General features: G+C 43.2%; 1 protein-coding gene across 1 annotated transcript in view; it reads left to right on the forward strand.

Annotated features, from left to right (window-relative positions):
* LOC145349313 (von Willebrand factor A domain-containing protein 3B-like) overlaps positions 1-25,446 on the forward strand; it is a 119,571-nt gene that overhangs the window by 14,870 nt on the left and 79,255 nt on the right. The window contains exons 5-11 of the mRNA XM_080197813.1: positions 1,601-1,770; positions 3,423-3,547; positions 5,013-5,129; positions 8,830-9,023; positions 11,899-12,053; positions 19,422-19,560; positions 23,290-23,421. Of these exons, the coding sequence (XP_080053939.1) occupies positions 1,601-1,770; positions 3,423-3,547; positions 5,013-5,129; positions 8,830-9,023; positions 11,899-12,053; positions 19,422-19,560; positions 23,290-23,421 (1,032 nt within the window). The remainder of the gene's footprint in view (positions 1-1,600; positions 1,771-3,422; positions 3,548-5,012; positions 5,130-8,829; positions 9,024-11,898; positions 12,054-19,421; positions 19,561-23,289; positions 23,422-25,446) is intronic.

Consider the following 25,446-nt stretch of genomic DNA (forward strand, 5'->3'; position numbering starts at 1 on the left):
CGGCCCAACGAGCCCGCGCCGCCGTCCTACTATCTCAGTGACCTATTCATGATTTTAGTCTACGCCTAACGTGCGAGGATCAGGGAGGTCCAATTTAGGGACAATTTAGTACCCAATCAATCAGCCTAAAAGCACATCTTTGGGGGATGTGGGAGGAAACCGGAGCTCCCGGAGGAAACCCACGCAACCACGGGGAGAACGTGCAAACTCCCACAGAGTTTCCTTTGCATTTGGCATTCTTGCAAATTGTCCTGATAAGGACAAGTTAAAAACTTCCACAACATGTGTCTTTTTTCAGCAATGTTTAATTTCCACTAAGTATTGGAAAAATGTTAATCTGAACTGTAAAAGGACAAAATTATTTCTACTGCCACATAATCACATAATGACATTGAGAAGAACTGTGGTTAATATTAGCATTATGTTGGAGGGAAAAATGCATGAAAAAAATTATATGTTACTGTTCTAAATACAGTGGAGCAAACTTTGAATTATTTTTTCTGGCATGTGACTTTGCATACTGGGAGATGATAGGGAAATTCAGCAACAGGGCAACAGGCCCCAATTTTCAGAATTTTCTGCCATTAACTTGGTGACATGCATTCCAGTTATGTGATCTACTGTATTTACATAATTTGGGTAATTTTAATCAGATACATAATTTTGATCAAATAAAGTCATAGAATGTGTACAGTACAGAAGAAGCCATTCATCTCATCAAGACCGCATTGGCTCTCTGACAAAGTATCTTACCCTGGCCCGATCCCAGTAATCCCACACATTTACCATGGCCAATCCACCTAACCTACACATTTTTGGACACGGAGGGCCAATTTTAGCATAGCCAATCCACCTAGCCTGCACATCTTTGAACACCAAGGGGCAATTTTAGCATGGCCAATCCACCTAACCTGCACATTTTTGGACACTAAGGGCCAATTTTAGCATGGCCAATCCACCTAGCCTGCACATCTTTGGACACCAAGGGGCAATTTTAGCATCTTTGAACTATGGGAGGAAACCAGAGCACACGGAGGAAACCCATGCAGACACGGGAATTAGTAAATAATTTGCCAGTAATTAATTTAGAAAAATGCATATTGTAACAATAAAGTAACCACTTTTTTCTTCAGTGAGAAATATTTCCTCACAACTCATGACTGACAGACTCACAGGTGGATTTTGAAAGCGACTTTCTTTTGCTCCTGGGGAAAATTAGTTAGATTGCAGGCTTGTGTTTATTCTGTGGGGTGGCACGATGGCACAGTGGTTAGCACTGCTGCCTCACAGCACCTGGGACCCAGGTTCAATTCCTGCCTCAAGTGACTGTCTGTATGGAGTTTGCACATTCATCCTGTGTCTGCGTGGCTTTCCCCTGGGTGCTGCACTTTCCTCCCACGGTCCAAAGATGTGTGGGTTAGGTTGATTGGCCATGATAAAATTGCCCCTTAGTGTTAGAGGGATTAGCAGGGTAAATGTATGGGGTCATTGGATGGGATCACGGCCAGTACAGACTTGACGGGCTGAATAGCCTCCTTCTATACTGTACTATGATTCACTGGGAGAATCCCATGCTCTGCTTCTCTTGTTCTTTCTGCAGATTGAGGCGGTTTACCTTTTCGCTGCTGGCGATAGCCCTGAGGCAATGAGGGAGCTTCTGCGTTGGAAGTTGGCAAACAGCCCATGCCCAGTCCACACCGTCTCGTTCAACGCGAAGGAGGAAGCAACAATTCGGTTTCTGAAAGAATTGTCTCAGTTTACTGCAGGAAGGTATGATGTGAGATAATGGGTTATTCCTACTTGAGAATACTTCTGAACTACACTGAGGACTGGAACGTTGATAGAAGCCTCATTTCTTACTTTTATTTTACATATCATTTACTAATAATTTATGTGTGACATAACATTTATCAGTTGACAGAAGAATATGCAGTTCCAAAGTCCAGTTCTAAATGCCCCCGATGTCCCACCATCAGGTGGAAGAGAGGATGTCCGTGGTGCAAAATCTTTCTACTGATTTCCTTCCAAAATCCCATCCAAGTGACTATTTTTCTTATACACGCCTTGATGCTGATTGTTAACAGAATATAGCAAAGCCTTTTCCATCTAAGTGAGGACCCACTAATTAAGGTTGCAAGCAATTATTTTCCTCTCCCTAACTGAGGACTGCTGAGGCAGCAGTCGACTTTTGTCCTCCTATTTCCATCCGGAAACCAATGAATTTATCACGGACCAGGGAATTAACCTGTAAAGCTCAGCTACTAACGTAAACCTTACTGAGCTGTCAGCAATGCATTTAGAATAGAATCATGGAATCATAGAATCCATACAGTGGAGAAAAAGGCCATTCAGCCCATTGACTCTGCACTGACTCTTTGAAAGAGCATTTTACTTAGGCACAGCCCCCACCCTATCCCTGTCACTCCACACATTTATCCCACTAATCCTCCTAACCATTACATCTTGGGACACTAAGGGGCAATTTAGCATGGCCAGTTCATCTAATCTATACATCTTTGGACCATGGGAAGAAACTGGAGCATCCGGAGGAAACCCACACCGACATGGGGAGAATGTGCAAACTCCACGCAAACATGTTTAAGGTTTGTTTATTTATTAATCAGAAGTAAGCCTTACATTGACACTGCATTAAAGCTCCTGTGAAATTCCCCTAGTCACCACACTCCAGCGCCTGTTCAGGTCAATGCACCTAACTAGCACATCTTTCAGAATATTGGGCCGAAGGGCCTGTTTCCCGTGCTGTGTTGTTCTTTGTTTTTGTACTCTTTGTTTTTATGGGAGGAAACTGGAGCACCTGCAGGGAACCCATGCAGACACAGGGAGAACATGTAAACTCCTCACAGACTGTGAGCCAAAGCCAGGAATTGAATCCAGGTCCTTGGCGCTGTGAGGCAGTAGCGCTAACCACTATGCCACTGTGTTATTGAATTTGGTAACTGGTTATGAATGGTGAAAGCAATCCCTAATTACGTGGACTCGATAAGCATTGTAATAACACCATCTAATATACACCTGAGATGCTTGGGATTAGAAAGTTAATGAAATCACACTCTATGTGGCCCCCATTTCTAGTTTATTGCTTGGTAAGAAGTCTCACAACACCAGGTTAAAATCTAACAAGTTTATTTGGACTCACGAGCTTTCAGAGCGCTGCTTCTTCATCAGATGGGTGTTTCACCTGATGAAGCACTCTGAAAGTTCATGATTCCAAATAAATCTGTTGGACTTCAACCTAGTGTTGTGAGACTTCTAACTGTGCCCACCCCAGTCCAACACCAGCATCTCCACGTCAGTTTATTGCTTGATTAACTAATTGCGAAAATGAGTGAAGAATATCTTGACATTCTAGTTCAAATGTTTATTATCCATTTGTTAACACGCACATGACCATATCCTGGCAGATTTCATGCATTTGCTCTAATGAGCGAATGTGAAGGAGATGAAACACTTTCCCCCAGTGGTTCAGAGGACATTGACACAGAGGTTCCAAAGATTCAGAGGAAACTGATTGGAGGTGTACCACCAGGTCAGTCTGTCTACGAGACAAGAATATCATAGGGATTAGATATCAGCTGCAAGTATATTTTGCCTGTTTATGAATGAAAGATTGGCATGAGTATAAAATGGGGGAAACACAAGTTGATGATTTTTCCTTGGCAAAATGTAGAAAATATATCCAATGTTGCTGCGTCTTCCAAGTGCGACATTTTATATGTCTAGGTGGTTAAGTCTGACTGTGATTAACTTGTCCCCATTGATTGCAACATGGATAACATGTCAATGACTTCACCACCTAGCCAGTGCTAAATGCACTGTCGATGGGCTTGATGTCTGAGCAAGGGACCAATGGCATGAGCTTCTTTAAATACCTAAAAGGGAAGAGAGAAGCCAAAGTGAACATAGACTCCTTAGAGAATGAGACTGGTGTTAAGCCCCAGGCCAGAAACTCCAACATATTTTATTGTTAGCTCAGACCCGACAAATGTCTTTGCATTTGGAATTGGCATGGGTAGCAGAAGGTGTTTCACTCCACGTTTGATTCAAGTGACCCACTAGGGAGCTTTTTCAAACAAAGTTTATTCAAGAGCACAGTTAAACTCTAATAAAAAGAGAATCACTTCTTGGCCTTTTGGCTACGATCAAATGTACTTTGCTGACTTGATAGAAATCAATGAGTTACCCTGAGGTTTCATTCGAAGCAATTTTTTTATCTAGGCCTTTTGGGTAAGATGAAACTCAGATCAAGCACTGAGGGGGGGTGTAATCCCTTCTCCTACTCAACTTGGATCGTGTTGATTGAGCCCAAGGCAGGAAAGGTGGGGCCTGTCTTGAATCTGTGATGTCTCTGAGTAGAGTCTTTCATTGGACCGATTTGGTTTTTGATTGGATATAACTTTAAAAAAATTAGCATAACTTTTACCAATTACAAAGATTCAAACATGATACAATATAAACCTTAACAGCTAGCTATTTATGATGCTCCAAGTCAAACACCATCCAACAAACATAAACATAAAACCCTTCTTAGACTTAGCGCAAAAAGCAAGTATGCTCACGTGATGCTGGATTCTCAGCTTCCCAACACCTGCTATGAATTGATCTCTTGAATGTTGGATTAAACCTCTGAGGCCTCCCAGTCCTGGAACTTTCCAAAAGCCTCTGAAGAGAAAGAGAGACAGAGACTCTGCCTGCTTCCAGTTGTGAGCTTCTGGAACTCACTTTTTGAAAAGACAATGGATGGGAATATTTTTAACTCAGAGGTAGATTGATTCTTGGAAAGCAAGAGGGATGGAAGGGGGATAGGTGGAATGCAGACTTGAGGTTGCTATCAGATCAGTCATAATCTTATAAAATGGAGCAGGCTTGAGGGGCCAAATTGTCTACTCCTCCTTGTCATAAACCAAAAGGCTGGGCTTGAAAGATCTAATTGATAGACCATGTGATGTAAATTATAGCTGTGACTTATGGACGTGTGTACTTTCATACTCCAGGGGCTGGAGTCAGAGAAGATGTATTCCTCATCTGGAATGAGATGGAGGAAGCCAGGAGCACACTGGCAGAGGTTCACACCCTCTTAATGGATGCCCCTCAACCTGTGTTTAATGCAGGTATGGTATTTTAATGGGTTACACCAGGAAAATACAAAGCATGAACGCTGGAGCAATGTGTACAGCAGCATGCAGCCATGTTAGAATTCTGCCGAGCAGGGTCTATTCTTTCAGTCCTGGTCTCCATTTAGCCTTCCGGGAGAGATGCTTACCCAGTCTGAAAAGGAAGAGAAACTTGTAAGGAGAATAAAAATCATTAAGAGTAAACTTTTGATGATGACAGTTGAGGCCTGGGAACAGGTTGTTTCTTTTCACTCTCTCTGCCATTGCTAGTGGGTGTCGTGGCAGGATTTAAAAAATTATCCAAGTTAGGGTTCTAATCTACCATCATTTGGTTGTAAAGTGAACGTATTTCAATTCAAGTATTTTTCTTCACTCATCAACAATAATATTATTACTATTCTTTGGCAGTCCCTTGGGACTGAGGACGAATTTCTTCCACCCCAAGATTGTGGATCCTGAGATGGTTAAAAAGTCCATTGCTGGCTGTGCACCCTCTGCCAGAGGTGGGGTGGGGTAGTGTTCAATGAAGTGGGTGGGTGGAATGCTCAGAGTTCAGTCCGTTCCACCAACGCCTCTACTTTCTCAGAAGACTAAGGAAATTTGGCACGTCAGCTACAACTCTCACCAAGTTTTACAGATGCACCATAGAAAGCATTCTTTTTGGTTGTATCACAGCTTGGTATGGCTCCTGCTCTGCCCAAGACCACAAGGAACTACAAAAGGTCATGAATGTAGCCCAATCCATCACGCAAACCAGCCTCCCACTCATTGACTCTGTCCACACTTCCCGTTGCGTCAGCAAAGCAGCCAGTATAATTAAGGACCCCACACACCCCGGAAATTCTCTCTTCCACTTTCTTCCTTCGGGAAAAAGATACAAAAGTCTGAGATCATGTACCAACTAACTCAAAAACAGCTTCTTCTCTGCTGCTGTCAGACTTTTGAGTGGACTTATCTTGCATTAGGTTGAGCTTTCTCTACGCCTTAGCTATGACATTCTGCACTCTCTTGTTTCCTTCTCTACGAACGTTATGTTTTGTCTGTATAGTGCACAAGAAGCAATAGTTTTCAGTATATGTTAACACATGTGACAATAATAAATCAAATCAAATCCCTCCACTGTTTGCGCTTGGTCTCCAGCTGTGCCTGATGTTCAAATGGTTGCCAACTTTGCAGATACTCTTCCCGTCAGTGAAAAATACTGGAAAATGAAGCCAATGATAGTTAAAAATATAATTTTAAAATTGAGCAAGAATCAATGGCAAGTCATGTTGCAGCTTTATAGAACCTTGGTTAGACCACACATGGAATACAGTGTTCAATCCTGGTCGCTGCACTACCAAAAGGATATGGAGGCTTTGGAGAGGGTGCAGAAAAGATTTACCAGGATGATGCCTGGTATGGAGGGCATTAGCTATGAGGAGAAGTTGGAGGAATTTGGTTTGTTCTCATTGGAATGACGGAGGTTGAGGAGTGGTCTGATAGAAGTCTACAAGATTATGAGGAGCGTGGAGAGAGTGAATAGTCAGAAGCTTTTTCCCAGCGTGGAAGAGTCAATTACTTGGGGGCAGAGGCTTAAGGTGCAAGGGGCAAGGTTTAAAGGAGATGAACGAGGCAAGCTTTTTTACACAGAGGACAGTGGGTGTCTGGAACTCGCTGCCAGGGGAGGTGGTGGAAGCAGGTACGGTAGTGACTTTTAAGGGACATTTAGATAAATACATGAATAGGATGAAAATGGAGGGATATGTTCCCTAGAAGTTTAGGGATTTTTAGTTCAGATGGGTAGCAATATTAGGACATGCTCGAAGGGCTTGTTCCTGTGCTGTAATTTTCTTTGTTCTTTGTTTTTTGTTCCAATGTTTAAATTTAGATTTTTGCTGCAGTTTATACAATTCAGAGTAGGCAGCATTAAGCCACCAATATTAATTGGAGAAATGCTTTGATTTGATTTATTACTGTCACATGTATTAGTATACAGGGAAATGTATTGTTTCAAAGCATACCGTTCATAGAGAAGGAAAGGAGAGGGTGCAGAATGTAGTGTGCACTCATTGCTAGGGTGTAGAGAAAGATCAATTTAATTTAAGGTAAGTCCATTCAAAAGTCTGATGGCAGCAAGGAAGATTTTGATTTGATTTGATTTATTATTGTCACATGTATTAGTATACAGTGAAAAGTAATCTTCCTTGCGTGCTATACAGACAAAACATCCTGTTCATAGAGAAGGAAATGAGAGAGTGCAAAATGTAGTATTACAGTCATAGCTAGGGTGTGGCTAGGTAAGCCCATTCAAAAGTCTGACAGCTGCAGAGAACAGGCTTTCCTTGAGTCGGTTAGTACGTGACCTCAGTCTTTTGTATCTTTTTCCCGAAGGAAGAAGGTGGAAGAGAGAATGTCCGGAGTGCGTGGGGTCCTTAATTATGCTGGCTGCTTTGCTGAGGAAGCTGTTCTTGAGTTGGTTGGTACGTGTCCTCAGACTTTTGTATCTTTTTCCTGATGGAAGAAGGTGGAAGAGAGAATGTCTGGGGTAATAGTAGCAACTGTACCTCTGACTAGCGCTTATTTAATGTATATAAGATTCTAAGTAGTCTTGTCAAGGCTGTGGGCCAACTCCTGACATGGAAAGGGTGTTCCTTCTTGTGGGTGAGTCTAGAACTAGAGGGCACTGTTTTAAAATTAAGAGTCGTCCTTATAAGGATACGGGATGGGGAGAAATGTTTTCCGAGGATCATGCGACTTTGGAACTCTGCTTCAGAAGGCGGTGGAGGTGGAGATCACTAAATATTTTTAAGGCACAGGTAGACAGATTCTTGTTGGGCAAAGGAATCGAGGTTGTCGAGGGTAGATGGGGATGTGGGAATCAATGCAAATATGTCAGCCATGATCTTATGGAATGTCGGAACAGGCTTGAGGGGCCGAATGGCCTACAGCTCCTATTTCATATGTTCGCACATCATGGAAGGGGTGTTCAGGATGTGATTTGGTGGGTTGTAAGTCTTTCCAACGCTCCTCACCACCTTCCAAGAGGAGAAAAGCCTCTGAGGATATACCAAACAAATCAACAATTTTTACAGCTGCTTTTCAAAATATATATACATATCCCCACTTCCATCACTTGATGATACATATCCACTTTCCACATATCCACATGTTCACTAGGCTGATACCGGAGATGAGGGGGTTGGACTATGAAGAGAGGCTAAATAGACAGGGTCTGTACTCGTTGGAGTTTAGAAGGATGAGGGGGGATCTTATAGAGATGTATAAGATAATGAAGGGGATGGGTAGGGTAGAGGTAGAGAGATTCTTCCCGCTCAGAAAGGACAGTAGGACTAGAGGGCACAGCCTCAAGATAAGGCGGGGGGGGGTGCAGTTTAGAACGGAGTTGAGGAGGAACTTCTTCACTCAAAGGGTGGTGAATCTCTGGAATTCTCTGCCCGTTGATGTGGTGGAGGCTGCCTCGCTCAATATATTTAAGTCACGGGTAGATACATTTTTGACAGACAAGGGAATTAAGGGTTATGGGGAGAAAGCAGGAAAGTGGAACTGATCCACTTCAGATCAGCCATGATCTTATTGAATGGTGGGGCAGGCTCGAAGGGCTAGATGGCCTACTCCTGCTCCTATTTCTTATGTTCTTATGTTATGTTCACTTTATGATTTTTTTTGGCGCTGTTTCACTTCTATGAATAAACAGTAACTGTTCATCAACCATTGACGGGGTCAAACTCGGAGGACTGTATAAGTTCAAAGAAATGGCTTGAAAGATACGGATTGAAGGCTCGAAGATTAACTTGCTACGATGTCCTTGCGGATTGTGCTTTTCGACATTCTGATGGTGTCGTGGATATCAAAGAGAAGCCAGTGAATAATTACGTGCAAACCAATGCAGTGAGTGATGTTTCAAAATTGGTTTCAAAATCAGTGAATTGCCTAATCGGTTGAAGTGAAAGTTTCCATAAACTCACCGAAAATGTAATCTTAAATCTTTTTTTTCAGTTTTATAACCCGGGACTTTACCCCCAGTCAGGTTTCTGTCTCTGTCACAGTGCGGAGACAATGCTTTTCGAAGTCACCAGTCAGATCCTTTGTCACTGTGACAGTGATAAACTTTCCCTCCTTGTCCTTCTCGACCTTTCTGCGACCTTTGGACATGTTTGGCCACACTCGTCCTCCCGCAACCCCCCTCCACTCTAATCCGGGTGGTTAGGCCTGATCTCACCCAATTCCATTCTGATCTGTCTAATCACAGCCAGCAATTCACAGTTCGAAGAGCTTGTTTTTTCTAAAAAAAAACTGTTTCTGTTTAAATGTGTGGATAATTTCCTGCATCACGATCATGGACTACACTTCAGAAATACTCCATTGACTGGGCCGTGCTTTGAGACGTCCGGTGGTCAGGGAAAATGCAATATAAATTCAGTGTGCAACTGGACGGTTGACCAGCAGGTGGGGTTAACTAGAACTACACTGCCCTCTAGTGATCCCAGTGGCACAGAATTCCGAGCCAAGATGATAAACATGTCAAGTCAGATATCATAGAACGGTTACAGCACTGAAGGAGGCCATTTGGCCCATTGTGTCCATGCTAACTCTTTGCAAGAGCAACTCAATTAGTCCTGCCTTTTCTTCACACAGCCCCACAAATTGTTTCCATCTCCCAAGCACAAAGCTCAGTGGTAGACCATTTGACTGCAGATCAAGAGATCCTTGGCTCAAATCTGAGTGCCAAAGGGTGGCGCAGTGGTTCGCACTGCTGCCTCACAGCACCAGGGACCCGGGTGCAATTTTGGCCTTGGGTCACTGTCTGTGTGGAGTCTGCACATTCTCCCCTACCTGTTTCCAGTGATGCATGGGTTTCCTCCAGATGCTCCCATTTCCTCCCCAAGATGTTGGTGGATTGGCCACACTAAATTTACCCTCGTGTCATGAGCACTAGCTAGGGTAAATACGTGGAGTTATGGGGATAGGGCCTGGGTGGGATTGGGGTCGATGCGAACTAGATGGGCCAAACGGCCTCCTTCTACACTGTAGGCATTCTATGATTCTATGAAGAAAGCCCTTCTATGTGTTTGATGAAGGCATTTTGAAATACGTGGGGAATATGAATGAATATATTTAATTTCTGCGTAATAGTAAAATAATGCATTCCAGATGTGCTGTCAAAGTTGCACCTGGGGTCTGATATAATTTGCATAATGTAGCTTTCTTTTGTTTCTTGACAAATCTGATTAAAGAATAAATGGTGCAGTTTCAGATAGAAAACACTGCGTAGCGGAGTGACATCAAGGTTAACTTGACAGTGCGAGCACGTAATATCTTAAAAACAATTTCCCTCCTTTGGCCAGCGTGAGGTGTCAGCATATTCTCATTTGTATGTGTAGAGTTGGACACTTTAACATAAGGATGCAAATTTAAGAGGGTAAACTGCTTTCTGCTTTGCACTATTGTGAAAAGGTTGCAGCATAAATTCAGAGATAAAACCTACCTGTCTCCAATGATATCAATCAATGCTCGCTCCTATTTTGTCACATGTTAGGTTGGGCCTGAAGTCCATATTTAACCTGTATTTATGCAGGAGGAGAGAACCAGAGCTCCAGTGATGCACCTCAATCTCCCTACACCCCAACTTTGACTCTCTGCTTGAATCACATGACTAATGAATTTGCCTGTATAAATACGGCACCAGTATGTTGCAAAATCATTTGTTGTTAACTCCAGTATAAGCACATTTTCACCTTCAGTATTTCTTTTGTTACACCCTCTGTGCCTTCATTGTGTTTGCAGGTTCGACACTTGGTTTAATGTGGGCAATTGCTCTGGGCTGTGTTCAGACATTTAAGTTTAAAGGAATCACATCTAAAATATACAACTTTTAATATATTACCAAGTTTCAAGTTTATTTATTAGTGTCACAAGCCGGCTTACATTAACACTGCAGTGAAGTTACTGTGAAAATCCCCCGGTCGCCGCACTCTGTCTCCTGTTTGGGTACATGGAGGGAGAATTTAGCATGGTCAATGCACCTTACCAGTCTTTTAGACTGTGGGAGGAAACTGGAGCACCCAGAGGAAACCCACGTAGACACGGGGAGACTCTGCGTAGATAGTGACTCAAGCCAGGAATTGAACCCAGGTCCTTGGCACTGTGAGGCAGCACTGCTAACCACTGTGCTGCCTTTTTAATGTAAGCCATGATGTAGAGATGCTGGCATTGGAATGGGGTGGGCACAGTAAGAAGTCTCACAACACCAGGTTAAAAGTCCAATAGACTTATTTGGAATCACGAGCTTTCAGAGTTCTGTACTCACCTCACTCACCTGATGAAGGAGCAGCGCTCTGAGAGCTTGTGATTCCAAATAAACCTGTTGGACTTTAACCTGGTGTTATGAGACTTCTTACTTTTAATGTAAGATTTCTGGAATTTTCACTTTGCATTCGAACTGTTGAAATGTATTCAGTAGCAAGAACTAATTTAGATTATTTATTATTTCTCCTGAATGTTGAACTTCTAAATCTCAGAGATCAACCAGAAAATTTTCAGCCTAAAATTGAGAACTGATGGAGAAGGATTATTATTTATGGAGAATTAGCCGCATCTCGCTGATGACAGTGTGAGATCTGGATGATTCATAATTTAAGTAAAGCACTGAACCTGAAACCTGTCCCACCAGTCAAAGAACATCATGTCGCTCTTGGGATTACATCTTTAGGCTACTAACACTGTATTGATTGTAGACTTATTTTAGAAACTTCCTCTTAAACAGGAAACCAGAGTCAAACTGGTGAACGCCAAGTACTGCGACCGCTTTGCACACACTCAGTGGAAAGACGGCTCTGTAATGCATGTTTACATAACTGCAGAGAAGTGCAAAGTGTACCAACAGAGGATGAAGACTGCACTGGACCAGATACAAAGAAGGTAAGTTTCCATCAGTTGCTGGATGAGGTTGTGTTTAAAACCAGTGGTTGCAGTGGCAATTTGAGAGTGGGTAACAATGTGCACTATTCATTGTATATTAATTGCATTCAGGTTGTGGGCATTAACTGGGGAAAACACTTCAGCCCTGATAAATAGGCACAGACTAATACTGTGGTGTTTGGGTTAGGCATGTGCTTGGGATGTATAAATCTGTAAATAAACATAAAAGTGTGTAAAGATTGGCTTCAATTCCATCTTACAGCCAACTGGTTTTCTGGAATAGAGCACACGCACACACAGGACCTAATTCATGGAACAGTAACATTTTAGCCTGGTTGCAAGTGTTGTGCAAGGTTTATAGTTTATAGCATTAAAGTCTCAACTGTTTACAAGGTGTAAAACTTTGAACAGAACTAATATGTGTTGGCTATATTCGCTGGTAATACAAAGATGGGCAGGACAGTAAGTTGTGAAGAGGAAGTGAGGAGTCTGCAAAGGGACACAGCTTGGTTAAGTGAATGGGTGAACATTTATCAGATGGATGTATTACGTGAGAAAATGTAAGGTTGTCCACCTTGGCAGGAAGAATAGAAAAATAGCGTGCTTTTTAAATGGAGAGAGAGATCTGGGCATCCCAGTACATGAATCACAAATGGTTAGTGTGCAAATATAGTCGGTGATTAGGAAGGAAATGGAATATTGTTGTTTATTGCAAGGGGAATGGAATATAAAATATTAAGTTTTGCTTCAGGTGTACAAGGAGTTGGTGAGACCTCATATGGAATTTTTTTTACAGTGTTAGTCTGTTTGTATAAGAAAGATACAAACACATTAGAAACCATTCAGAAAAAGCTTACTCAACTGATGAAGGGGTTATCTTTATGAGGAAACTTTGGACAGGCTGGGCTTGTATCCACTGGAGTCTAGAAGAATGAGAGGTGGTCTCATCGAAACGTATACAATCATGAGGGATCTTGACAGGGTGGATGCTGAGGGGATTAAGGTTATGTTTATGTATTAGTGCCACAAGTAGGCTTACATTAGCACCGCAGTGATATTACCGTGAAAATTACCTAGTCGCCACACTCCGGCACCTGTTTGGGTCCACTGAGGAAGAATTTAGCATGACCAATACACCTAATCAGCATATTTTTCAGACTGTGGGAGAAAACCGGAGCACCTGGAGGAAATCCATGCAGACATGGGGAGAATGTGCAGACTCCACACAGGCAGTGACCCAAGCCAGGAATTGAACCTGGGTCCCTGGCGTTGTGAGGCAGCAGTGCTAGCCACCGTGTCACTGTGCCGCCATTATGTCCCCCCTTGTGGGAGAGACTAGGAATAGAGGACACAGTTTTAAAAATAAGGGTCTCTCATTTTACATGGAGATGAGGAGAAACTTTTACTCTGAGGCAGAATTACACCTGAAGTGGCATTAAGAACAGGTCTCCAGGTTTCTGACCCAGCGACAGTGAAGGAACGGTGACATCGTTCCAAGTTAGGATAGTACGTTGCTCAGAGGGCAACCTGCAGGTGTTGATGTTCTCATGTGTCTGCTGCCCTCACTCCTCCACTAAGGTGGTTAAGGTTGTGGGTTTGGAAGGTGCTGTTGAAAGAGAGTTGCTGTCATGCCTATTTGTTTGCTTTCTATCTGTCTTCTGTCACATTACATTCAGTATTTTCTCAAACATATTGCTGATGCTCGATCTAATTGTCTGATGCCTTTCAAATGACCTCTGACCCCCCCAAAGCTCCATTGGTCCTTCCTCCAACTCCCTGCATTGTAAACAATGGTGTTCATTTTATTGATGACATGTAGATTCCTCTCGTCAGCCAGGAAAGGCTTGAATTTTATTTAAACTTATTATTTGGGTATTGACAGGCCTTGACCATGGGGTGTGCTGTCAGAAACTGTCTTTCACATTTTTACAGGGCTGTTAGCTAAGTTTTTCCCACCGGTTCCCAATGGAGAACAGTCTTTGAAAGTTTTCTTTGGCAGTCAGCCAATCTCTGTACTGGTTCCGGTTGGAAATGGTCTTTGAAAGTTTTTACTGGGCTGGCAGCCATTCTCATCTGTATGCAGGCCGAGGCATCTCCCTTATTCCCTGCAATATCATTTTTATTTCATGAAACCCTGCCTATTCATTCATTTTCACAAGTTTGCTTTTGTGGCCTTTGGGTGGACTTATTTCATCAGTTTATTTGGTGTCATGTTAGCCCACTCGGTCCAAAACAACTCAAACAACATTTACAGTGGTTAGCACTGCTGCCTCACAGCGCCGGGGGCGTGGGTTCGATTCCTGGCTTGGGTCACAGTCTGTGCCGAAGCTGCACGTGTGGCTGTGTGAGTTTCCCCCGGTTGCCCCAGAAGGATGAGCTGGTTGGGTGCATTGGCCGTGCTAAATTCTCCCAGGCGCCGGAGTGTGTGGTGACTAGTGGATTGTCACAGTAACTTCATTGCTGTGTTAGTGTAAGTCTACTTGTGATACAAATAAATAAACTTTAAAAAAAAAAATTGTCAATTTTTACCTGCTCTGTTTCTGCCTCACCGTCCTCCTACATCACGCTGTGAATTCTATTCTTCCAGAGATCATTACATTTCACATTCCCCACACACCATTAAACTCTCTCTCTTTCACTTCTCTCCGTTTTTGTCTGACAATTTACAGCTCCTCATTATTCGACTCGTCATTCCAGGATATTGCCCCCTCACTTCCGTTTCCCTTCGACAGCCTCATCCTTTGCTCCCCCTTCTGTCCGAATGTTTTGCAGGATTGCAAATCAACCCAGCCTTCTTAAACTTCCCTCTCCACCCATCACACATCCAGTTTCGTGATCATGTAAACTCCAGCCGCATCCTGTTGATAATAAATCTGCCATTTACACGCTATATGTTACAACTTCCAGCCGTACGGACCATCAGATACTTGCAGACAGAAGCACAACTATCTCCTGCAGCACAAACTGGTCTTCAAATAAGATAATGGCAAAAAAAATACCCAAAGGAGTCTTACAGAGGTATAATCAGACTGTAATGGATTATAGAATCCCTACAGTGAATTCGGCACATTGAGTCTGCACTGCCACCTAGCCCCCACCCCCGAACCCCACATATTTACCCTGCTAGTCTAACCTATGCATCCTGGGACACTAAGGGTTAATTTAACATGACCAATGCACCTAACCCGCACTATCTTTGCACTGTGGGAGGAAACTGGAGCACGCGGAGGAAACCCATGCCGACACAGGGAGAATGTGCAGACTCCACACAGACAGGGACCCAAGTTGGGAATCGAACCCAGGTCCCTGGAGCTGTGAGGCAGCTGTGCTAACTACTGTGCCGCCCCAAAAAAGCCAAAAATGCATTAGGAGACACGGCTAAAAGTTTAGTTAAAGAAATGAGTTATAAAGAAACACTTGACGACGGAGGTGTTTAGGAAAGGCTCTCCCAAACATGCAGTCCTCGAGATTGGAGGCACGGCCATCAATGGGAGTGTGAGGGAGGAGCAATGTGTAAGGCTATGGAGCTGATAACATTCTGGTAGTAATACAGAATACTTGTGTTTCAAAATTAGCCACCTCCTACCTAAACTATTCCATGACAGTTACAACACTGGCAAAGTGTAAAATTGCCTAGGTATGCCTGCCCAATCCAGACAATCACCACCCCATCAGTCTACTCTCGATCATCAAGAAATTGTGGAAGATGTTGCCGACTGTGCTATCAAGTAGCACCTACACCAGTTCAGTTCAGTTCAGTTACAGTGCCATTATTCTACATAACAATTATACAGACCATTGGCTTCTCACTGCTGGTGTTCTGTTGTGATAGGAGAATATGTTCCAATGGATAGCCAGGGTACCCCTTTGGATAGGTTCTGAGACACCATTTGGGAGAGTTAAGGCACCGTTTGGAATAGGTTATGTACCCTTTGGAATTGTTGAAATGACCATGCATTGGAAGTATCCAGGAACTGTCCCGCTGTCACAGAACTGTTCGGCTGGAGTGCAGAAAAGATTTACAAGGATGCTACTGGGGTTTGATGGTTTAAGTTACAAGGAGAAGCTGGATAGACTGGGACTTTTTTCCCAGGAGTGTAGAAGGCTGAGAGGTGATCTTATAGAGGTCTTTAAAATAATGAAGGGTGTAGATAAAGTAGATAGTCAACATTTTTTCCCAAAGGTAGAGGAGTCTAAAACTAGAGGGTATAGGTTTAAGGTGAGAGGGGAGAGATACAAAAGGGTCCAGAGCGGCAACTTTTCCATACAGAGGGAGTGAGTGTCTGGAACAAGCTGCCAGAGGTAGTAGTAGAGGCAGGTACAATTTTGTTTTCTGAAAGGCATTTAAACCGTTACATGGGTAAGATTGATATAGAGGAATATGGGCCAAATGCCCAATGGGGCAATCGGAACTAATCTAATAGTACTAACAGTAAAAACTGGGCAGCATGGACAAGTTGGGCTGAAGAGCTTGTTTCCAAGTTGTAAACTTCTAGGACTCTATGGGCAGAATTTTACCGGCGTATCCGCCCGATGTTCGTATAATCCTGCCCGTGGCCAACGGAGAATGCCATTCTCTGAGTGTCGCCGGCCCCTGGACTTGGGGCGAGTGTTCAATAAAATTCCAGCCTCTGACTCTATCAGGGAAATGTTAAGGAGCTGTCCAGCTGTCAAAGCTGTCCAGGAAGTGTCAGAGCTGTTAAGGAATTGTCCTAGGGTACTAGGCGGGTTGACATGGAGGGTTTAAGGGCAAAGGATGGTATGTTGGTGGAACGTGTTGGCAGGAATTAGCACTAAATTGTCATGGGGGTCAAGGGGCACTGAGTTTTCATTGGAGTGGGTGCATGGGTTAGCTTAGGTTGGCATGCATGGGACATAGGGATTGTGTGAAGGCTGCGACGGATGTGTTCTGGAGATTGTTTTTAGTTTGTCATTATTTTCTATTTAAATACAGTGCCGGGACACAGAGGCTGGCCTTGTGTCCAGTCTACTTCTGTCCTGACAGCCTGCGTATTCATTCTGGGGTCACCCACCTAGATTCCCCAACCCACCCACCCCAACAAAGAAGTCACACCATCAGGCAGCCATATCTAAAGATTGGGTTTGCTGAGCTGGCAAATCTACTAACTAGGTGAAACCAACCAGGGTTGGAAAGTTGGGCCTAGTGACTTCCTATCAGGTAACATGAGGATTGGCTTGTTGAAAATTATCAGGATATCAGCAATCTGATTGATCGCATGCAAAAGACTTTCTTCACATGGCAAACTGACCTAGACTCATAGAATCCTACAGTGCAGATGGAGACCATTCGGCCCATCAAGTCTGCACTGACCACAATCCCACCCAGGCCCTATGCCCATAACCCCATGCATTTACCCTAGCTAGCCCCCATGACAGTAAGGAGCAATTTAGCATGGCCAATCCACCTAACCTGCACATCTTTGGACTGTGGGAGGAAACTGGAGCACCCAGAGGAAACCCATGCAGACACAGGGAGAACGTGCAGACTCCACAGAGACAGTGACCCAAGCTGGGAATCGAACTTGGGTCGCTGGTGCAGTGAGGCAGCAGTGCTAACCACTGTGCCACCGTGCCACCCATTCAAAGCAAAAGAAACTGGCCTACCAACAAGCAAAGGCCGAGGTACAAATGTGCGCCGGCCACATGGAGGGAATGTGGTTGCAGAGAAGGGAAAGAAATTTCAACATCTCACTGATGTGAATGACATTGGTGGCTTCTTCAGTGCCACAAAGGCTGTTTGTGGCTTGAATACTCAAAGACCAGCTCCCCTGAGGCCTAAGGACAGGGAAAATCTAATCAAGGAGAGGCAAGCTATCTACCTCCATTAGAGGGAGAATTTTGAAAACTTTTTCAATCATGAACCAATCAATAGTGAGAGTGTCTTCAACTCCATCTCTCAACAACCAGTTAGAGACAAGTCTGCAACTCTGCCAGCACCTGTGGAGGTGATGAAAGCCTAAATGTAGAGCAACAAAGCAGCAGGAGGTGAGGGAATCCTCATTGAAATCTTTAAGTACCAAGGACAGCAACTAACATTATAGCTCCACACCTTTATCCTACAGGTCGGGAATGAAGAGATATTTGACAAAATGATTCAATGTGCCAATAACTCAACCAATTTATATGAGGCTGGAATAAACAATAACACACCTTACTGTTTGTAGTTTAGCAGATCTGTATCTCACTGTTTTGACACTGAGACACATTCGCCAGAACTCTGCCTTGCTCACCACGGAATTGGAGTGGGCAAAGGTCCAGCTATGGAAATCTCCATTGACCCGTGTGCTGGAATTTCTGGTCTTGCTCGAGCGAAGCTGTAAAATCCCACCCATTATGTTGTTGTCGGGACTATGGGTGGGATTTTCCAGCCGTTCCTGTCAGAGGGATCATGGGGTCTCGCCAAATGTGATCCAGGCTGTGGGATGGGCGAACTGGGCAAATTGCCATTGACTTTGGCGGAATCTTCCAGTCCTGCTGGCAGCCAAAGGTGAACCACCTCCGCCATGGGCGGGGGGAAGGCTGCTGGAAAATTCCGGCCTTTGTTTCAGGTCTTTGTTTCTTCAGGTAGCGTGGTAACCGAGGCAGGTAATTCAGCACTGGGGGCAGAAGAAGGGTGTGTGTTGACAGACAGTATCGTTTGCCTTGGTGAGATGGTTTTGCACCCATTCTTGTTTTCCAGACTTCTTTGGACCAGACAGGTTTCCCTTTCTAACTGAAAGGAAGAGTTGCTAACATTCAAATTCACTGATATAAATCACATTTATAACTAACCACCACCAGCCCATCTCTGAATTTGAAACTTCTCGTGGCACATACATCGACATGGTGAATAAAATAACTTGCATTCTTCTGGCCCCAAAAATCATGCTTTTGTATGTACTTGGTGTCTAAGGCCTTTTCAACCTTAGTATTGTGTTGATAGCTTCAATTTCACACCCTACACCTGTGTACTTTGCTTACCAGTGCCTCATAATTTGGTGCAAGGGATCAAACAGAGGACTTGGATGAAGATGTGTTGCAAAAATTTGCAGGGGTTTAAGACAAGCCAAGACTGTGCGTTGGATGCTGGTTTCTAAATGACTGCCACCCACACTTAAGCCAGCGTTTCACTTTCATACTCATCGTATAAATCAATCCCCATCTTTTGCAGGGCTGTTGAAGGCTTCATGTGTCAACTTGTATGCAAGCCTACATGGTATTTGCTTTAGAAATGTGGCAGCCTTTCCATCTGTCTGACAAACCATTTTCATCATTGCAGCAAATCGGAGAATATTTGAATGCGTCAAAGATTTGTGAAGTTGTTCTTTAGTACTGAACTATTCTTATGGTTTTATTTTTTGCTCGTAGAATTGACTGGCTCCAGCAGGGGAGCAGGGAACTGTTTGGGACCATAATCGAGGATCAGATCTACATCCTGGTCGACACCTCTCAATCCATGGAAGATAAACTGGAGCTGGTGCAAAGAAAGATCTTCCAACTCATGCAGGTTTATCACTAACAGCCATGACTCGTATAGGATTTTATTTCTGGGTTAAGAGGCTTCCTTTAACGAGCTACAAATTATTTCCTCAATGATGTGGCACAGCACAATACTGCGTGACAAATACTGTAAATTTTCCGGCATAACCTAACATAGTGAGAATTGCTGCCCAATCCACAGTTTTCCATTGGAGAGGCCTAGGGGCAGTGAAAGTGCTAATTTTGAAGCCGATTTGTGTGACAAATCATTTGCTGTAACAAATCACTTATTCTTCTAATTACTAGCTTCAGGTCGGTTAAGACCTTGGGTAGCTTAATTCACTTTGCCCGATTGTGATGGGAATTTCTGTGTTTACTGGAGCAGGTTTATGCCTGTTACAGCACCAAAAAAAAGGCTGTTATTTGTAAAAAAAGATCTGCTCTACAAATGAATTCTCCTGAGTCATCACCATTGTCAAGAAGACCCATGCAGTGTGTCTATTCAAGCACATGATGTTGCCTTCCATTATGAACTGCTGCCGAAATTGGCAACTCTCAATAACTAATGTATTCCTCCTCCTACTCTTCACTATTACCCTTTGTTTTAAACAGCATTGCCAACAGATCTTTTTTCTTTTTAAGCTCTGCACTTTTATATGGAAATGGCAATAGCTCAAATGCGGGAATATTTCATTGCTAAGAGATAATTCCTCTGAATCTGCCTGCCAACACTTACATTTGTAGCCCATTCTGTAAGCCCAGCACCCGATAGCCAGCCTTCATGTCAAGATCTGCCATACGATGAACGTATTTTTAAAGCTATAAGCAGGTGCATGTTTCTGGTGGAAGTTTAGGTTAAAGTTTATTTGATAGTGTCACAAGCAGGCTTATATTAACATTGCAATGAAGTTACTGTGAAAATTGCCACACACTGCACCTGTTCGGATACACTGAGGGAGAATTTAGCATGGTTAATGCACCTAACCAGCGCGTCTTTCAGATTGTGGGAGGAAACCGGAGCACCTGGAGGAAACCCACGCAGGCATGGGGAGGATGTGTAAATTTCAGTGATCCAACCTGGGTTCCTGGCATTATAAAGTAGCAGTGGTAACCACCGTGCTACCGTGCCACCTCTTAATAATGCATTAAGGTACAGAATCCAAGTGATCCTCTGTAGTCCCCATTTTCATTGGCTCCCTGCCCATTTGGCTGGAACATTATTTCTGATGTCCTCCCCTCATTCAGAACCTTTTCTATCATGCCTGTACTCTTCTTCTTTGTGTGGTACTCTCTTTTACAACGAAACCCTGGAAAACTGCTAACATTGGATGGGGAGTCCCCACACAGAGATGTTTGAAAACCTCGGCCATTAGATTTTATAATAAACACAATCTGCAGGATTTGGAGAAATTATATTCTTAAAGGTCTAATAAATGGAGGCGTCTGGATGTCAACAATTTAAATTAGTTACTAACATACATCACAATTATTAAAATGCATCGTAACAAAGATCTTTGAGTAATACGTGATAGCCTATTGCTGCTAACTTAATGAAAAGATCAAGGTTGAGTAGAGGTCTTTTTTGAATTCCTTTCATAGCATCTCTACACTGCTGAAGGAGGCCATTCGTCCCACCAAGCCAGCACCTAAAACAATCCCACCCAGGCTGTAAAGTTTATTTATTAGTTTCACAAGTAGCCTTACATTAACAACTGAAATTAAGTCATTGTGAAAATTCCCTAGTCTCCACACTCTGGCTCCTGTTCGGGTACACTGAGGGAGAATTTAGAATGGCCAATGTGCCTAATTCAGCATGGCCAATGCACTGTGCCACCTATCCCTGTAACTCCATGTATTTACCCTGCTAATCGCCACTAAGTTGCAATTTAGCATTGCCAACCCACCTAACTTGCAGGTCTTTCCTCCCACACTGCGGGAGGAAACAGGAGCACCCGGAGGAAACCTGCGCAGACACAGGGAGAATGCGCAAACTCCCGCACAGACAGTGACCCAAGGCCAGAATTGAAGACAGGTCCCCGGCACTGTGAGGCAGCAGTGCTACCCACCGTGCCACCATGCCATTAGTTACAAAGCTGATGTGCGGAGTGGTGAGGGTGATCTCTTAACACATCCCCTTACTTGCTCCAAAAATCAATTCAGATCGAATCCAAGAGAGAGACATACGAGATTCAAGCTGACAAGAAAAGGCATGGCACCTGATCTTTGCCAAAGGCTGAGAAGTGATGAGTAGAGGTCTTTTAATCAAGTGAAGCATATTGTTTTTGTGGGAGAGACACTAGAGCCAATGTTTCGAGTCCAGATGACACTTCAGGTTCATTCAAGCTCAAAATGTTGCCTTTATTCTCTCTCCACAGATGTTGTCAGACTTGCTAAGATTTTCCAGGATTCTCTGTTTTTGTTCCAGATTCCATCATCTGCAATATGTTGCCTTTATCTTATTGTTCTTATCTTTGAATTCTCCCACGTTAGTTACTAGAATCTGGATGTCCCTAACTTTTGGTATTTTTAAACAAATTAGTGTATTTTAAAATAGCGATTAAATTTTAACATTCAGGCAAGTCCAAACTAACTAACTTGCTTTGCCGTGGCAAAATTAAACAATAATGCATGTTTTTGCCTGGCACCTGCCGTTTGATTGGGGATATCACCTCTTGATGATTGTATTTTAACAGTAATTGGAAATCACCCACGTATTTTGAACAGTATTTTATTGGTTTTCTATATAATTGATAGTATATAAATAGGCTACACGACTTAATGGTATTTTTAAAATCCAAATTTTATACCTTGTCACTTGGCTTACAGCATATTTTGAAGCAAATCTCAAATGTTGCTCAGCTGGTAAGGGACAAAAAACATGATGGCATGGTAGCAAAGTGGTTAGCACTGCTGCCTCACAGTGCCAGGGACCTGGGTTCGATTCCTGGCTTGGGTCATTGTCTGTATGGAGTTTGCATGTTCTCCCCATGTCTGCGTGGGTTTCCTCTGGATGCTCTGGTTCCCTCCCACATTCTGAAAGATGTGCTTGTTAGGTGCATTGACCCAACAAGTGCTGGACTGAGGCAACGAGGGAACTTCATTGCAATGTTAATGTAAGTCTTACTTGTGACAAATAAATGAACTTTAAAAATACGATAGCTTTCCCCTCCCTGTTATCTATGTCCCTGTGTTATTCTTGGTGGTTATATCCGAAGATCCAAACAACAATGGGGCTGAAATTTGACCTGGGCGTTAGCATGCACCAGATGTTCAGAATTCTGCCTTTGCTTTACATTTCTCTAAGGGTTTATAACTGCTTAATTTGGAGTGGTGCCCTTAAAGCTATAAGCCCCTGGTGACAGACTCACAACCTGCTTTGGGAATGACTATCTATGGAAATGGACCAAAGTCTGCCTTAAGTACGGGAAGAGAATTGGAATTGGAGGGATACATAACTGGTCTGCCATTTTACATAAGTGCCCAAGACCTTTGATGGTGAAACCCTTGAATGCAAATGTCCAACTAAATCTGGGTATTGAGTCTATGAAAAAGTGAATGCAATCTTCTGGTCTCGATCATGTTGCCAAATGTGGGTAATTGGGATGAGCTGGGAGGGCACCATGGTCAGCACGGACTGGTTGGGCCGAAGGGCCTGCTTCCGTACCTGTATTGCTCTATGATTCTATGTTACAGCATATACCATAGTATTGATTTGTCTCCCTTAAGGCATATTTACAGGAATGTTTACTTTATTTAGGAACAGCTTCGACACAAGACCAAATTCAACTTTGTGAAGTTTGATTCCAGAGTGGAGCCCTGGCAGGAGAAGCTGGTAGGAGTAAATGAAAACAACCTGGAAAAGGCGTGGTCTTGGGTTAAGGGACTTCAGGTACGCACATTTATAAATATCTTAAACATCTATCTGAAACAAAATGATCTGCAAGGTGATGGGTATTAGGCAGGGGAGTGGAATTAGGTGGAGTGCTGTCTTGGTGAACCAGTGCAGCCTTGATGGGCCTAATGGCCTCCTTCTGCACTGAAAAGATTCTGTGAAACTCTGATCTTCCTCATTAAGAGTTCATGTTGTATATTTAAATGGTTGCAGATCGCTTCAAGAGCTGACCACATGATTTGATAGCGGCATCATTAGGGTGTTGCACAGGCTGCTACTTTACTTTCAGTTTGTACTCTGTATAGGCAAGAGTTCCTGGAATAAACTGTTATGTGTTAGATTGAATCTATGTGTGCAAACCATATTCTTTTCTTTTAGGTCATTATGGTTCAGTAATGCCTCTCAGTTCCACATTAGGTTTGTAAAGTTAGCAGCAACTGTGCTATAATGAAACCATTAAAAACTGACATATCAAATGTTTTTTAGTGTTTGAACAGTGGTTTAGAGATTGCAAGGTGAAAAGCACCCATGACATCAGGGGAACCCCCTGGTCTTCTCCAAAGAGTGCCATGAGAAACTCTGTAACCACCTGAGCAGGAACTCAGTTCTTGGTTAAAACATCTCACTAAACCCTGCAATATAGCACAAATTTGCCACCACCTATACACAAGATTGTTTGCTCAGGTCTGAGGTGAGGCTTGAACCCATTTTCATGTAATTCAGTGTCAATAATGGTACCTTACTGTTCCTTCGTGTTGGATCTGTCAGGAATTAGAAAACAGCAAATGAGGGGTTATATTAAGAACATAAGAACTAGGAGCAGGAGTAGGCCATCTGGCCCCTCCAGCCTGCTCTGCCAACCAATAATGTCATAGCTGATCTTTTCATGGACTCAGCTCCACTTATCTGCCCGCTCGCCATAACCCTAATTCCTTTACAGTTCAAAAATGCATCTATCCTTGCCTTAAAAACATTCAATGAGGTAGCCTCAACTGCTTCACTGGGCAGGGAATTCCACTGATTCACAACCCTTTGTGTGAAGAAGTTCTTCCTCAACTCAGTCCTAAATCTGCTCCCCCTTATTTTGAGGCCATGCCCCCTCGTTCTAGTTTCACCCGACAGTGGAAACAACTTCCCTGCTTCCAGCTTATCTATTCCCTTCATAATCTTACATGTTTCCATAAGATCTCCCCCCATTCTTCTGAATTCCAATGAGCGTAGCCCCAGTCTACTCAGTCTCTCCTCATAAACGTCTCAACTCCAGAATCAACCTAGTGAATCTCCTCTGCACCCCTCCAGTGCCAGTATATCCTTTCTCAAATAAGGATGTTGATGCTGTGAATTTCAGCAGCCCAAGATTTCACAAGGTAGAAAGTGATGTGTGCTGTAATCTGGATTGTTAACAGTGAGTGCACATGTTACCAGAACTAATCGTGCACACATAGAACAACTTAAACATCTTTCCTGGCTGTTTCCTGCCTACTTCCTTCTGTTGCTTGAGATCTTTAGTTGAAGTTGAAGTTGAGGTTATTTTAAAAAATATACTTTCCTCAGTGGCCTAATTTTAAAAAATTCATCCATGGAACATAGTCATCGCTGGCTGGCCAGCATTTATTGCCCATTCGTAGTTGCCCTTGAACTAAGTGGCTTGTTAGGCCACTTTAGAAGGCAATTGAGAGTCAACCACATTGCTGTGTATCTGGAGTCATATGTAGATCCGACCAGGTAAGGACAGCAGATTTCCTTCCCTAGGAACATTCGTTAACTGGATGGGTTTTCCGACAATCAAAAATTGTCATCAGTAGATTTTTAATTCCAGGTATTTTTTATTGAATTCAAATTCCACCATCTGCCATGGTGAGATTTGAACCTAGGTCCCCAGAACATTAGCTGAGTTTAACAGTCCGGCAATAATACTACTAGGCCTCCCCTGGTGTTGACAAGAGCTGATCACATGGCATTAGTGGCACAGTGGATAGCACTGCTGTTTCACAGCACCAGGGACCTGAGTACGATTCCCAT

Source organism: Carcharhinus amblyrhynchos, chromosome 10, assembly GCF_965287045.1.
Source record: "Carcharhinus amblyrhynchos chromosome 10, sCarAmb.v2.hapA, whole genome shotgun sequence".
Classification (NCBI taxonomy): domain Eukaryota; kingdom Metazoa; phylum Chordata; class Chondrichthyes; order Carcharhiniformes; family Carcharhinidae; genus Carcharhinus; species Carcharhinus amblyrhynchos.